The sequence below is a fragment of the Netta rufina genome, assembly GCF_964035555.1.
Source record: "Netta rufina genome assembly, chromosome: 2".
NCBI classification, from domain to species: Eukaryota; Metazoa; Chordata; class Aves; order Anseriformes; family Anatidae; genus Netta; species Netta rufina.
Window position 1 is genome coordinate 106,348,078 of NC_140124.1, and position 17,012 is coordinate 106,365,089.

The 17,012-nt window shown below is 38.2% G+C and overlaps 1 protein-coding gene across 6 annotated transcripts in view; it reads right to left on the reverse strand.

Annotated features, from left to right (window-relative positions):
• Positions 1–17,012, reverse strand: part of PTPRM (protein tyrosine phosphatase receptor type M) — a 464,463-nt gene that overhangs the window by 261,022 nt on the left and 186,429 nt on the right. For all 6 annotated transcript variants that reach the window (XM_084281573.1, XM_084281572.1, XM_084281574.1 and 3 more), the window contains one exon: positions 13,245–13,538. In XM_084281573.1, the coding sequence (XP_084137699.1) occupies positions 13,245–13,538 (294 nt within the window). The remainder of the gene's footprint in view (positions 1–13,244; positions 13,539–17,012) is intronic.

Here is a 17,012-nt window from a genome sequence, read left to right on the forward strand (position 1 = left end):
CAGGCTGGAAAAAATTAGCTAATGTAATCCATTTTTTTCTGACAATGAGATTAAACTTAGCTTATCCAATGTTACATGTTTCTCCACCATCAATTAATAGCTCCACCATCCGTTTGGCACCAGAACCAAATCTTGGAGCAGGGGGCGGGAGAAAAAAGAAATCCTTTACTCGTGTTCATAAAAATAAACCTAGATTTATGAGTTGTCAGTCTGAGAAATAAGTAAGTCACCTTTTATGTGTGGTCCAAGAACTTCATAAAGATTTGTTCCAAGCAGTTCCACACCTGTACTAGATGCACCACATCAATACTGTCCTATTCCCTGTGAAGGAAGACTTGCAGTTTTTACTGACCTGTGATGTACTCAGGTTCACAGAAAGAAAACCTTAAAGTGTTAACTAATTGCAAATGAAAATAAGAAGTTGTAACAATAGAGACTAGAGCCTGTGGTCTGAACCAAAACAAATAAATACACAAAATGGTCCCAGAAATTTGCAGCGATGTCCAGGAAGCAGCTACTGCAGGGCATGGAAACTAATGTAGAACAGTACTTTTCTGGCACTTAAAGATATGAATACTGACTGTTTTCATAGGCAGTGGTCTGTAAGTCAAATGCCGAACAGTAAGGTGGTGGTAACACACAGAAGTAAACAACCACTTTGAATTTTAGTAGACAGCCTTTGAAAATTATCATTGTGAAAATAGCTTATCTTCAAGGCAGCTGCTCTAGGTTCCCAGTACAATATTGTACATAAACTGTTTAGCAGAGCTTGTGTTGCTGCAATAGAGAATAAAATAAATTAGCTTTGGAAGATTTATACCAGACTATTCCATGATGTTAATAAAGCAGAAAGAAACTCATTGTTTGAACCGATTCAGACATGAAACCAAGACATTTCTGCTTAGTCAAGAGTCCTTCTTTCTGGGTATGTAAGAATCACATTTTGTGAATAATGACATATACATTTTGTTTAAATAGTAAACGGATAGTAGAGTAAGAAGAATTACTGTACAATGAGTAGCCTCAAGTCTAATTAAGTAAGTAACAGAAAAGCACACAAAATACGCTAGTAAATGTAGAGTTTAAAAGAGTGCAAGGAAGGATCAAGCATCTTTTACTTAAATCAGAGCGATTCTGAGCTTGGCATTGGTCTTTGAAAAAAATGGTGACAAAATTTGAAAAATATTAATCTGCTGGAGCTCCCTTTGAAAGATTACGGAGGTATGAAGAAGGAACTGAGACACCATTACAAGACAGCAAAGCGTCCATCTCAGTCAATAATCAGAAAGTTTGTAAAACAAAATAAATTATTCACTTCTTCTATTAGAAACTCTGTTCAAGATTAAAAAGAACCTTGATAAGATGGCCTTCAAGGAGTCTTAGATTTAGACTGAGACAAGGTTAATGTTACTGAAGGAAAAAAAAAAAACTGAGGAGACCTATCTGCATAACATTACTCTGAATTACTGCAAGACTTGATTCAACCACCTGAATTTTTCATCTCCTTTTGCAGTAAATTAAATAAATAAGCAAAGAATTTTTAGTTTCTTTTTAAAGCAACTAACAATGCAATGTTATTTGCCAGTGAAAGGTTCCTTGACAAAAGAAATGCTTTCATTGATTATCCTGAATTATAAATTATAGCTCTCTAATTCTTCCCGTTATAAATGAATACTCTTCACAATCCAGCCTTACATGTCAGACAAAAAAGATGAAACTTTTATAATGGAAATTTAATTATAGTACAATTTTTGCCAGTTGTCATTCCTAAGTCATCTATAATTATGCTCAGGTCATTAAAAGTTATTTTTTTCATTTACTTGGCCAAACATGCCAGTTACACATCAGGTCATCCTCTCAAATTCAACAGTGTACAACAGTAATTAAGTAAATTATTGAATTTTTTTTTAAATTATTTTTTTAAAGCTAATTGCAAACAAAACATCTGCAGCAACAGTCAAAACAAAGAGCAACTGACAGGCAGCTTGATTTTTTTTTTTTTTCCAAAGTACATAAATTTCTAGAAATGAAAAGGCACTTCTGCGTGTCAGGAGTAAACACTTATTATAGCCTTTTTGCTCCACGTGCATTTTCCCATATGGATAATACTAAAAGATAACAGTCCACTCTAAACATCATTTTCTACAGCACTATTTCTGGACCAAAACACGTTCAGAGAGCTTTTGGGCAGTTATGAATCATGAATTAATGGATGAAACTGACCTTTCCCTTTCCTAAAAGAACCCCCCCACACACACTTTTTTTTTCTTTACAAGGCACTGAATTGAGCTTAACAGAATCAATAAGCATGAACTAAAGGCACAGATATATTTTTTTAATATATTTAAGATAATAAAAAGGATCTCCAAGGATGGTGAATATTGAAAGACAGCTAAACAGAGATGTAAGGACTATAACTTTGAAAACAAAGTGTTAAAAATATTTTAGATGATTGGTCATACTTGTTGTTCTAAAAAATATCATCCCATGGATGAAAGAACATGAGCACCAAAATGCAAGAGCCCTAAATCATAATTTTATTGGCAGTCCTATTTTAATCTCCATTTTATTAATACAGTACTTCACATTAATGTCATGCACTGCATTTCCCAATTTTATTTCCTATTTCCTTTCAGATATTTGAGCAAGCATTTGCTTGATCATCGTCTTTGCAGTCAAATGTGTTAATTTATTTGGGTGAGAATCCATCTAGTCATTGAGGTCCAAAGAAGTAGAAAATTACATATAGCAGATTTCCTCCCCCAAACTTATGTTGCCTATAGATGAGTCTGGAAAAATCTCAGTTCCTCACGAATGCTGCTCCCTGCACAACCAGCACATAGCAGTAATTAGATGAGACACCAAAAAACAACTTCTCTTCTAAAGCTACAGAAATGTAAGTCTAGCACTCTTCGAACTTTCTCAGTTTCATTTTTTGTAAAATTTTAAACAGAAACACAGTGCAGATTTGCTGACCAGAAGAGATCACTGGACTGTAGGACAGAATTACCTGTTTGCAACACTGTAGCGGCCCAGCAGTGCAACAAGAAAGAGAAACTTTATTTTTCCTTCAATGTCAGGATATTTCCTAATCAGGATCTTCCCTGATTTCAGGTCTCAAACCAGATGCCTAGTCTATAAAGTTATAATTTTTCTCTGTAGCAAAATGTAGTAATAGAAAAAGCAGAACTGACAGCACCAGCTATTCTTCCTGGAGACATTCAGGAAATGTGACCAAATTCTGTGCCCAACAATTCTACATTTGTGGAACAAAGAAGTAAAATGCCTTCTAATCACTGAAAAAAATAAATAAATAACAAGAACAGAAGCACTCAAGTAGCATCATTGCTTGTTTTTCTTTAAAGCAGGGCAGAATTAACACACCTTTCATTCTGCAAACTTCTGTGCTTCCTTTTTTGTAAGCGATTTTTCTGCAAAGAAAACTAGAAGGTTTAAAACATAAATACTCAGTTCTCCCACGTGACACCCTGGATGTTTCATGTTTCCCAGATGCTCCAACAGAAGTGTGCAGTTAGGTGTTTTTGCAACTGGCCAAAGCTGCTGGGCCAGACAGCACGTGGTCAGTGTAAAGCAAGCAGAAGTCTAACATTAAATACTCCATTTGACAGCAAATTCCTGGTTAATTGGGTCCTGCTTCTTGCCTTGCAGGTATCTCACAAGGACGTGGAAACCAGGGAAAAATTAGATTACCATCAAAACCCGGCAATACTTAGCGGACAAATCCTTCAGAAATTAAGACTTTCGTTTTCTATGAGATCATTTATTTTCCTGGCTCCCAGAACAGGTGACTCAGAAGTTCTTTCAGACCTTTTTATTATTATTATGTTTTTAATTATGAAAGCTGTTCTTGATGATAAATGCAGTAAAGAAAAGCAAAATCTTTGTGGTGAAAGTCAACCCAGCTTGGTAGAAAGTATCAGAAGACATTCAGTAGGGCTTAGCCATTTAGACTTCTGTCTAAATAAATATTATGTTTATGTCTTTAGATATTTGATTGCTAGGTAGTGCTCAAATAGCAGTCCCTTTTTCTTCACTATAGTCCCAAAAAACATTACAGTATGACATTGTTACCTTTTGCTATCTCTCTTGCATGAAACACCTTCTCCTATCAGACAGTGACTGAGATGCACAAAAGCAATCGCAACATTGCATAATGCGCCATTGGGATTCCTTTAAAAGCTACGATAACTCTGCTTCCTGTATTTCTGAAAACTCCAGATTGATGGAGATTTTCTTCATTAGCAGAGCATACATAATAGACATGAGCTTGGGGAGTTAAAATAGCATTTCTAAAGCTTCACATCATGCATGATTAGTTCTGTTTTTTTGGTTTTTAGATAAAAGTTGAAGAGAATATACCTAGGCCACTTCAACCATGTAAAAGATTTTATTTTGGTTTTGCATTAGACTTTCTACATTGGCTAACTCAAAGAAAAAAGCTTTGGAAAGTAAAAAAAGGAAAAAGCTTTGGAAAGCAAAAGGAAAAATGTGACCTCCTGTCACATTTTCACATTTGCTTATGTTTTTGCCAAAGGTCCAGCGTTACTAATAATGAAGTTTGCCTCTAACTGGAATGCAGTATGGCATCGCTTCCTACTCTAGGAGTAACTGTTATGAAAACTGTCCTCAAAAGAGGCACCTATGGGACTTCACAGGGAAAGCACCTATCCCCAAAACATTCCCTATTCCGTGTTTCAAAACTGCTTTAAAAAATAGATTACCAACATATTTATTTAAATCTGCATATAGTAATAATACTTCTGAAAACCAAAGCATCCATGGAACAGTTCATGTTCATTTTGTTCAGAACCAAATAATCCTAAGGAATGCCCTATTAACATTTTGGACAATTGTACCTAGTTAACCAATTCTATTAAAGATGCCCACGTATCAGTCTTCTGTTTTAGCCAGTACACTACCAACGTGCTGGGTTTCTTTGCAGTCTGTACTCTGGAATCCTTCCTAAATCAAAGCTGGATAAAATCTTCTTTTTGATTTTTATCTTTTAACTTATCTTTATAATTAATAAGAGACTGCAACAAATCTGGAGATGGAGCAGTGTCATAGGAGAAATCACATTATCTACTTTCTCTCAAGGGTCATTATGTTTTCTTCACATTCCCTCTACTTGGCAGATGTGAAATTAATAATTTTGCCCCTCAGGTTTGCTATAAAACGGTGAAGGTTCATTTGTCTCAAAGAGCAGGTTAATTTCTTCCTCTGCAAATGTTTTGAAATGGGAATCTAATAAAGTGGAGAACTAAGTCTCCGTTTATATGACTGCTTTTCACATGACTGAAGACAGTCCTCCTTGACACTTCTTTTTACAAACATTCAGTTTCCATTCTGATGTAATTGCCATTAAAAAAAATATCCCCCTTTCCTCCCCCCCCCCAAAGAAACTGAACAATCAACCTAAATTCTTCTCCACAGCGTAACGTGCAGCTCCTCAAAACAAGCTGATCTGACACTCAGGTTTCGTACCCTGTGTCTTTTATCATCACCAGAAGTTGCCTGTGTTCCTGTTACACTCAGCACCGTGTGTCAGACAGAGGCCAACAGACCCAGACCTAGGCAGGAATCTGCCTGTCCTCCTCCTGCCAGTACTCCCCCCTTCAGGTGGTGGGGAGGGAAAATGTTCTGTTCCTCCACCGAGACCTCTGGATGTTGCAACTGAACATAAAAATATCTATTTAGGGACTGGTGAAGACACAAAAGTGCAGGGATTAGTAATTTCTGTGTAACACCAGCTCGCTTGGTTGCTGATGTTACAAAACGTGTTTGTGTGCAGAGGCCGAAGGCTCACTGAGCAGAGAAACTGACCCAGGATCAGCGCTGCAAAGGAAAGACGCTCTTGGGATGGAAGGGCAGACCCCGATAACATTTTATTTTCTAAAAGGAAATGTGTATTGCTCCCTGTTGCTGGTAACCACAGAACTGAGCAAGCATCAGATATGAGGTGGCAGAACCAAAGTCTCTGAATAAAAAGATTTCCATCGTGCTCTACCTCGCTGCTCACACAAACCTGGGGCAGGACGGGAACACAGCACAGCCCTCATGATACATCCCTGTTTGTGAAAGCAAGGCCTAGGAGAATTTAATAGGCACTGTGGTGGGAGCTTCTTCTCCTGGAGTTTGAGAGAAGCAGAATCGTCAAATGGCTGAGGGTGGAAGGGGCCTCTGGAGGTGGCCCAGTCCAAACAACCCCACTCCAAACACTGAAGCAGGGCCCGAGCAAGCTGCACAGGTACATGCTCAATTGCCTTTTGAAGACCTCCACAGAGGAGACTCCACAACCTCTCTGGGCAACCTGTGCCAGTGCTCGGTCACTCTCACATCGTTTTGTGGTGTTCAGAGTGAGCCTCCTGTGCTCCAGCCGGTGCCCGCTGCCTCTTGTCCTGGCACTGGGCAGCACTGCAAAGAGCTTGACTCCGTCTTCATTACACCTTCCCCTCAGATATTTCTAGACACTGCTGAGATCCCTCCTCAGCACGCTCTCCTCCAGGCTGAACAGCCCCAGCTCTCTCAGCCTCCCAGCCTCTTCCTTGTAGCACAGATGCTCCAGGCCCTTCACCACCTTTGTGGCCCCTCACTGGCCTCCAAGCAGACCTCATGTCACTCACTCATCACCACCCCCCGGACTGGGCCATTAGGCCAGTTTTTAATCCACCACCTCACTGTCTGCCCATCAGCTTACAGGAGACTGTGTTGAAAGCCTTCTTGAAGACCAGGCAGACAATATCCACTGCTCGCTCCTCATCTACCAAGCCAGGCATTTCATCACAGGAGGTTATCGGGTTCATCATGCATGAACTCCCCTTTGTGAATCCATAATGATTTCTGCCAATCACTTTTTTGTCTTTATGCGCTCAGTTTCCAGGAGTAGCTGGTCCATCATCTTCCCAGGAACCAAGGGGAAGCTGACTGGACTGCAGTTCCCTAGGTCTTCTTGTCCCTTCTGAAGATACACGTGGCATTTGTTGCAGCTGCATTTGCTGTCATTTACTGCAGCTTTCTTGCTTTTTGTATTTAAAGGAACCCCACAGGGCAAATTCAGACTGTGCGACAAAGAGGAGAACTGGATTTAAGTAGATTTTTTAAGGGAGGAATTTGGATTACTTTGCTTTTTTTCTTGACCCAAGATTTCAATGACACAAGAGGAAAGCTACTCTGTAAGACAGGAACAGGGCGATCAGCTCAGTAAGGAACAGCCTGTGTGTTTGTTCCCAGGCACGGGGCTGTCGAGGAAGAATTTCCACAGAACAGTCACAGCTGAGCATTATTTGTCCTTTCAATCAGGCCCTTTCACAGGAGATGCATTCCTTTGGATTTCTAATCAGAGAAAGGGACAAATGACACGGGGACACGGATATGCATCCCACTAGTTATTATTTTCTTGGAATTCTGTTAAAATTTATCAGCTTATCTTCTGCAAATCCCCAAAACTGATTCACCCCCTTATACCACAGAAAATTCAATACTGGTTTTCACCCTTGTAAGCAAATGGACCTTAAATGGGAATCATTTTTATATCAGGAACGCATTAGGAGAAAGGATGATACAGTGGCTATTTTTTACTTCAGATTTCTGATTAAAAACGAAATTGTAATTTACTTTTGCAATGAAAACAATAGATGCAGTAGAAGTGTAATGTAGAACTTGTTGTGGTAAGTCAGTGCAACTTCCTACCAAAGCTTATCACAGCATTAGGTTTGGGATAGTGACATATTTTCTATGGAAAATAAAATGGTGCAATATCTGCTACCCTTTTCTTCGGGATTCAGGTGCCTGTGATTTCAGGTCTTACTCTGATACAACACAGCTGTACAACCTTGGTTCATACTTAAAAGGAAAGTGCTAAGTGCTGTTGAAAAGTACTTGCAGCATGACCTCCAGTTGAATTCTCTCATGATCACAAAACTAAACAATGTTAAGACTTTGTTATATGCCAGGAAAAAAAAAAAAAAAAAGGAAAAAAAAATTAACCTGTTCACAGGCAGTCCCCCAAGGTATAGGAATAAGAAGGAAGAATTTAATTCCCAATGACACTAGGATCCTTTTCTTGAGACAAAAAGGTCAAAGATTCAAAGAAGCCAGCAGAAACTGTGAAAGGCAGCCCCCATTTCAACCTTGTGAGACTGTTTTTAGGAAGGAACTCTTCTTTCCTAGCTGATGTTCAACAGGGAAGGGCATGGAAATAAGCAGCAAGTACCACCGAGATTCAGGGCATGAACACTGTCAAAGGGAGAGACTAACTACAGAACTAATGACAAAAGAAGACGGGGATGAGATATGAGGGTGGAGGATGGGGAAGACCAACTGTTAAAATGATTGAGTACAAAGGATCTGATCCATTAGGGCCTGAGGACTGTCCATCTTGTAGATGGATAACAAGTGCTTCCTGCCATGCATAAGGAGAAATGTGGTGACATGGAGTACTTGCTGCTGGACCCGTGCATGCAAGAGCATGCTGACCTGGGTCAAGACAGTCGCCAGCCTGTACATTTCAGCCTTTTTGTCTGCTTCAACCTGATGTAAAGTAATGTATAAATTCTACAGGCTCCCTGAAATAAAGGGCTGGAGGGAGATCAGAGTTTTACACTCTGGCTGTGGGTCTAGCTACAGCTTTCAACAGAGTGAACCTAAGTTTTCTGTGCAAATACTATATTGCCATACATTTTACTAACTGGCTATAGACACTATATACTTTTAAGTCATGCATCCCTTTTAGCAATTAAAAGGACAAACGGGGAACTTAGTTAACATTCCCAAGGAAAAACAGGGTGTGGTCCACGTCTGATCATTTTCAGGGCCTGGTACCAGGAGATGAGCTCTTATTTGATCACAGGAAAGATAAGGCTTGTTCCATCAGCGAACATTTTGGCAGATGTAGATGGTTTCACTGTGCCAGTGGTATCAGTGGGCAGAGAAGACGTAGGGGAGTAATTCTGGCACCTTGAAAAACCACCCCCTAGATCCAAAGCAGCAAGGAAAAGAAAAAAGATGAAAAATAGTAATCTTTAGAAGTGGGGATTTAAAGAGTTCCTCTGCTCTCTTCTTCCAGATGTAACAAGCCTCGGAGTAACAGACAGTTTACAACTAACCTGCAGCAGTGATGCAAGAGCTCAATAGACCTGGGAGTAACAGCTTTCCTCCCGACAAGCGCAGGTGAGGGTGCAAAAGAGACAGCAAGAACAGCAACTTTAATTAATATATTCCTGTTAACTTCCTTGTACATATTGAGCATGTCTGAATTCTCTGCCAGGAAAATCATTGGTTACATTGGCAGCAATTGTTTCTGCAAATACAGGGCAATAATTGTACCGTAACACAGAGAAGTGGAATTCAAACTGTTACAAATAACTTTGGGATAGTCCATTGTATTTATTATTTTTTTTTGTGTGGCAGTTTTTTTCTTTTTTTAAATCATTTTCTTAAATTTCACTAGAGTTTTCTAGTTCAGTTTTCACTGGACTATGTGTTCACTGGACTATGTGTCACCTTCAAGGTGCAGGGACACATCAAGGATCAAGATTTTTCTCATATAGCGTGTGTTGAGGACAAAACTTGTTGCAAATCACAGAAATAAATAATTCTATCCACAGAAATGCTGATATGGAAAAGAAAACTATAAAACACGTTCTAGCCTATTAATCTTTAAACTAGCCTACTCAGGTTTTTTTATGGCTGGTTCCACCAGTTTGGGGTCAGATTTAGAGAAGATTTGGTTCTGGATTTTTTCAGGCACCACAGGATTCACAGTCTTCAATAGTAAGGGCTAACAGTTAGGTGGGTGGCTGGTTGGTTTGTTTGCTGACCATCGACTTTCAGATACACAAACTTATATCCCCCACGTGGCAGAGCAGCTGTTGGTTCTGTGCTTAGATATAAAGTGATTTCTTTGGTTCAAATATTTGCGCAGCTATTTAGCTGCAAGCAATGGCTGGATAGAGTGTGGGTGAGCATGGTCTCTGTAGCAGTGGTGGGCACTGTAAGCCTGACACCAAGCTAGCACTCTTATGCCTCAGATAATGCTGTCTGAACTGTGAGGAACTCTAATTGGAGGCTACTATTTTGAAATTATCATTTTACAAATATACTAGAGTGAAAATGTATATGAGAGTAATGTGAGATACACTGTGTAACAGAAATGTTCTGTCATATCTCTCCTGGTTGTTTTTTTTCCTTCCCCTCATCCCATCTCTCCCCACACACCCCCACCCTTTTTTAAAGTGCTTTTATAATAGCATCACTCCCCTAAGTTCGTAGCACCATATGACACAACTGTGGGAAGAGGGAGCTTTGAACACAGCAACTGGTGATTCAAATTCCAGACAAACAAGGGAGAGGTCTTGGTTTCAGACCTTGAATATAGGGAAGAAAAAAAACAACAACTTTTTTGTAAGTCTGATTCAAATGTGGTTTACAATTGCCAAAAATCCATTAGCCTCCTCTTTTTCAAACCTGCACTCTACTTTCTAGGTTAAATCTAAACCAGATTTGAACGCAATTCCTCAGCCTTCCTCAACATTACCCTGAAAGAGCACTTACATTTATATTACATTTCATCAGAAGGAAGGAAAGCACTTCAGAAAGTATGTAACTGCTCCACTGAGGATGATGCAGCCAAGTCTAGAGAGATGATTTTTCTTCATTTTCTTTGCATTCTAATTATAGATGCTTTTATTTACTAAAGTTACAAATAGGGCTTGTCTATTACAAGCCTGCGAAATCTCATTCTGCTAAAATGAAAACATATTTCAAATGCTTTGGAGAACTGTTAAGATTATTGAATGTCTAGCACACTGCTCTGAGTCTCAGAGTGGTTCACTAGACCCCTAGGGAACAGTCAAGCAGCATACAATTATCACAGTAATTAAAAAGGTGCAATGACTCTTCTCTTAAAGACTCCTGTTTTATTAATTCTATGGTATGCTTTGGAGACTGGCATTATTTTACTCCTACCCAGCTTAATTATACCGTCATTAGTTTATCAGAATCTCTCTTTAACCCCTCGGGCCAGTTATTAGCATGTCACTTGCTAACAGTTAACCAATAACCACTACACCTTCAAAGCAGGATCTTCTGCTATAAAAAAGCCAATTTGTAGAGACAGATTTAATGTCATCATTCCATTTAAATTTTTTCAGTCAGGCATCACTTTCTGCTTTTAATTTGAGAAGGTTACTGTTTAGCTTAATGAAAACACAAATAACGTTGATGTATTACAAGACTTTACCAGGTAATAAAATACTTCCAGTATGTTGTGTTTTATGAGATCAAATGCATGTTTTAATACTCAACAGTACGTACCACTGAAACAACTAGGAAGCATACGATGTTCTTAAATACAACTAAAATTCTGGATTTCTTTCTCTGTAGTGGGTCTCGCTGGGACAGAGTTAATTTCCTTGTCCAGGCTTCCTACTTTTCCTACCCCTCTCCAGCAGCGAGTAGGCAAGAGTTTGGGAGGGGACACAGTCAGGACAGCTGACCCAAATTGGAAAGGGGTATCTCATACCTTGTGATGCCATGGTCAGCAATAAAAGCTCAAGGAAAGGAAGAGGAAGGGGGGATGTTCATTATTATGACATTTCCCAAGTAACCATTTAGTGTGCTGAGGCCCTGCTTTCCACCACGTAGCTAAAAATCTGCGTGCTGATGTGAAATAGTGAATAAATTCAGTGCAAACAGGCTCACTTACACAGAACCTGATGTTACATTACCTCATTGGATAAGCACATAACCAAACTGAGAAAAACTGGTTTAATTTTAAAATGCTTGAAGTACTTCTGTACTAAATATATACATACCTTGTCTAGACAGATAATTTTACATTATTATGAAAGGCACAGTGACCTAGAAACACTCCTGAAGGGAACTCTAATTAATTTTTATGCCCCAGTTTTGACTAAACTCTTGTTATCTTAGTCAAATAAAAAAAACCTTACAAATATTAAATAGTTCACTATTGTGTACTGCCACTTAGTATTTTTCATTAAAATACTTGTTTCCAACAATGTGAATAAGTAAAAAAACCATATTGTTACTAGCTATATAAGTTTGCATCTTCAAAACACAACACTGTGATTCTGACAGCAAACATTTTTTTTTACTCTATTTGGCATCGCACCAATTCGTTCAACTGAATGCCACTCAGCCACTCGTAGATGGCCAAGTGACTTTATGAAAAGTAACTTTACTGGCATATTCAATGGAAATACATCATTATTTCTGCTGAAATATATGATTTTTCCTGGTACTATTAAAAAGACAACACCAATCAGTTCTTTTAAATATTAGGATCAATAAGCAAATACCATTTGCTTAGTCACATTTCTTCTAGGTACACTTCTGACTCTCTTCTACCAGCTCTGCAGCAGCAGAAAGAAAATACAAAATACTGGGGGGAAACACTAATGACAAAAAAAAAATAATAAATCCAGGTCACAATATACTCTATTATTTTTTGAGCAGCTGAATCCCAAATTAATATCACTGCCACTCTTCCTGAAGATTACTGTGCAATTGTTTTTTGTATAATAGGTCTTCTTTGTATCTTTTTACAGTCAGAGGTCAGCACCATTAATTATAGCATCCAAAATAGGAGCCAAGACTGCTATACAACATGCCAAATCAAACTATCTCGTTTAATGAAAAGACATGCTGTCAGTCACTCAAGAAAGCAGTCCTCGGCTAAACCTTATCTGCTAATTGAGACATAACCATGACTACATTTGCTGTTACACAAGATCTTTTTCCACTTTATCTACAAGTATGATATACCTGACACTGAAAAAAAGGAAAAAAGAAACTTTATTCAAACAAAAAAAATAATTATTCCCAATCTTGGAACAGTAGCCAAAAAAGAAGGGGAAAAAAAGAAAAAATAAAAGAGATGAACTGGTAACTGATCTGACATCCCAAACATACACTAACAAGAGCAGGCTGTAATGGAATGGAGAGCGTTCAGTGGAACACAGCGTACCTGAAACCAAAAGTCACTCATCTATGCAGCATGCTACGCTGACCACTTTAAGGCATGAACAGGTATGATTTAAATCATACTGGCAAATGCTGAGATGTTACACTTAAAAGCATTCAGTCTTAATTCCTGAAGCTTGCTGCTTTAAGGTAGATAGTAAAGACCACTAGTAAGATAACTTACATTTTCGACCCTAGAAATATGCTTGCAACATTTCCGATCGCTTTTGAGTACTCACCAGCACATTTTGTTCTTGTTTTTAGAGCTGGGCCAGGAGATCCCGTTCCTCCTTCACCTGGTCTTGTAAGTAACACACTGATCTCATATTCTGTGTCAGGATCCAGGTGCCCAATCTTGTAGCTTGTGGAGTCCACCGGTTGTATGTCATACCAGCTTCCACTTGAAGTTCGATACTCGACCTCCCTTTGGATAATGGGTCCGTCTCCATTGATGGAGTTGGCGTTCAGCTGTATCCACAAGTACGTTGCGCCAACCGAGGACAGCTGAGGTGGAGCAATGGGAACTGGTGGCTCTGGGGCACAGTTACAAAAAGAGGCAATGATTATACAGGTATTTTTCTGCTTCTAAAATATTCAAACAATGAATTTCATGCCATATCAGAGTCTGCATAAAATTACAGATATGAAAAAAAAATTATCACTACAGATTATTTCCCCCAAAATGCAATATGCAAAGTCTTCTGTTTAAGCATTAGTGATTTTAACCTGAAGCTTACGTTCTGTGCAGAGTAACTTCAAACTGTCTGTGACTAGAGTTTTCCTATTCACTTGATGTTAAATGGCATCTTTTAACTTCCAATTCCAAATGAAAGCTGATCTCAGGTTTTCTTATTAAAATATAGTTCTTCCTGGATGTAAATATATAGCCTACTCAAAATTAACATTTTTTAAATTAAATTTGATACTTGAGTCTATTCTTAGACATAGCCAGAACAGGGACTTCTGCATAAAAACAAAAATTATAATTTTTCCTCTCAGACTGCAATATTCAGCCTTCAGATTTCCGTGTGAACCAAATAAAAATAGTGTTTTTCGAAGCCCTATATCCTGGTTAAACAGAAAAAGAAAGAAAGCTGGGGGAATTCTTGAGTCTTTATTATGAGCCTGTCTCTTTCTTGTAATAGCATATTTTCACTAACATCCAGAAGTATTCTGTTGCATTAAAAGAGCAACAGAATATGTTCCTTATGTGATCCTGAGTTTGCAGTCTAAAGACATTAAAAGTAAGATTTTAAAACTACTTTTTTATTTATTAAGCGATGGACATGTACATGTAATTTTGAGTTGGACCGCAAAAATAATTTGCAGACATCATCTCTTTTTAAAGCTAAATAACACGTTCATTTTTTTCCTACTGATTAACCGCAGAATTACTCTGCTGTTTCAAGCATCATATCTGCATAAAATTTGCCTTCCCATTGGTTAAATATATTCAAGCAGAATGAAACCATGCTGTTGTAATAAGGCAGTGTTTGATCCAATATTCTTAACATATCTATCAGCAAACACTGCCACCTTCTTAAGGCTGCACAGAATACTTAATGAAAATAGAACATCTGTCTTCCCTAAGCTGTAGATTCAGATTTATCCTCTCCTGCTAACCATTCCCCCAAGTGCTGAGATATAGGTAGTCAAACAGAAAAGAAGCTGAATTCATATATTTCATCATTTTCCCAAGGACTTCAAAGTCAGATTTAAAGGAAAGAGAATGAGGCACAGGGGGAGAAAGGCACTCTGGAATAAGTATTAACATTTCCTGAGAAATAGCAGAATCACTATTTTAGCAAACATGTAATTATCCTACATATGCTACCTTCTTTTTCTTTTTTCCTCACTTACAGAAGGAGCACTCGACTCACAGGGCACTAAGGATATTGAAGATCACCTATGATCCTCACAGACCAGCGGTGTTTATAATTAACACCGTTCCTTTTTATATAAACTTTAAACTATGCAATCTGATAGCAATTGCTGCAACCTGAGATCACAAAATTGCAAATGCAGGCCTCCATACTGTATTTTCATCTTTGTGAAACTAACTGATGGACATTGCGAAGAACACAGGACAGTTGGCAACAATCAGATGTGTCTCCAAAGATGCCTACTGGTTGTTACTGATTGGCATAGAAGTGCATACAGGAGAGAGGAATATTGTTTGCGTTTTCAAATCAGTAGTGAAAATAGTGTTTCACGTCAGTGGAAACATACGGCAAACTGATGTCATCTCTTGGTCAGGCACATGGAGCAGTTTGATTGAAACTAGTGTTCCTGAACTGTATAAACTACGGCTTCATACAGCGTTAGTATGCCTGGAAACAGTTCTGACTTGACTCAAAATGATTTAGCATCAATTTAAATCATTAGGCTGTTTTGTGAACCAAGACATGAAATGGAACTTTTATAGAGCATCCTAAGGCATTTACTTAGCCATGCTGAAAGAACAGTTAATTACCTTCAAGTTTCAAATGCTACTAAAGGCTGCTGAAGTGCCATTCAAAATGCGAACTCAGGAGTTAGGTCACTAAGGTTAGTGGTTACACCAATTCATTCCAAGTATTACAAGTGCTCGGAACAGACAGTATTTTATTGTCTTTTTATCCCTCGGGGCATATTTTTCATTCCTTCGTGGCCAAAGTGCAAAAGGTTAATTCAAGCTGCATGATTTCAGCAAAGCCGGCGTATGCTGCAGTTTAATACTGGAAGTGCAGTTTAATAGTAATGTTCTTATTTGTGATCAAGGTTACGCAGAATGAACCTGTCATTATAAATAGGATGCTCATTATTAAGTTACTGGTTAAAAACACGAGTCCAGGAGTTAAGCATACACTTTAATACAACAGGTGTACTATCAAATATAATGAGCTGATTTCATGACTCAGATAAGAAAGCTGTTCTTCTGGCTTATTCAATTATTCTTCCTTTAGTCAGAATTAGTGGGTTTCTTTGTTTGTTTTGCTTTTTTACCAAGAAATTAGAATCACTTACTCAGGTAAGTACCACACTGAAGCACCACCATCTTTCACTGAAAGCAGTTTTAATGTGGACATGGAGGTAGTCTCAAATAAATACCATTGCAAATTCTTTTCCCATTACTACTTTTATAAAAATGGCTCAATAGATCTGTGACTCTGTATCCAGGTACATTCAGGGAAGGAATTTCAAGTGATTGCAGAAACAAGCTTGTAGCAGTGGCACTTTAGGATGATGGTTTAGTTTAAAGAGCTCTTCCTTGCAGATCTCTTTGGAAACAGAAGTAAAAAGAGCTGTTTAGTACTGTACAACCTTTTAGATAGGCCTTTAAATGGAATGTTAACTCAAAAAATAAAAAAATGGAAGTTTATACATAAATTCACATTTAATGCTTTTTAGACAGACGGGTGACCTCCTCTTGAATTCTGTGATTAGCGGCAATGAGCAAAATCCGTCATGGAAAGAAAATACTGGCTGCCTTGCCAAGGCAGATGTCTAACTCCAGTGACTGCAGGTGACAGAAGGTTTCAGGCAGATGTTTTAATGTCACCCTATGTTACCTTGACCTGTTACAGTAAATGTGTGAAAAAGACAAAGCCTAATGATAAGGAGCAACCCTTCTCTTATGCAGAAGATAAATACAGATGTAGCCATACACACATATAAACTTTTCATTCTTAGGCACTTTCACGTTAATTGCAAACATCGTTGAAACAGCAACTCCTTTATTTACTTTGCTTTGTGCTTTACAGTGTAGAGATTTCTCAAACATTTCCTGTAAGATCCTAACAACTTCGTGTTTGCAGTTCTTTTAAAATTTTAATAGGGAGGGGAAAGATATCCACATAGAGACGCCAGTGGAGATAATGTAAATCTTTGAGATTTGACTGACTTATAAACAAGTAAAAACAAACATTTCTTGTCTGTAGCACAAAACAGCTCACTGAAAAAATGAAAAATTCTCCTGTAATAGTAGCAATAACATTTATTATTATTATTATTATTTTATTGAAGAA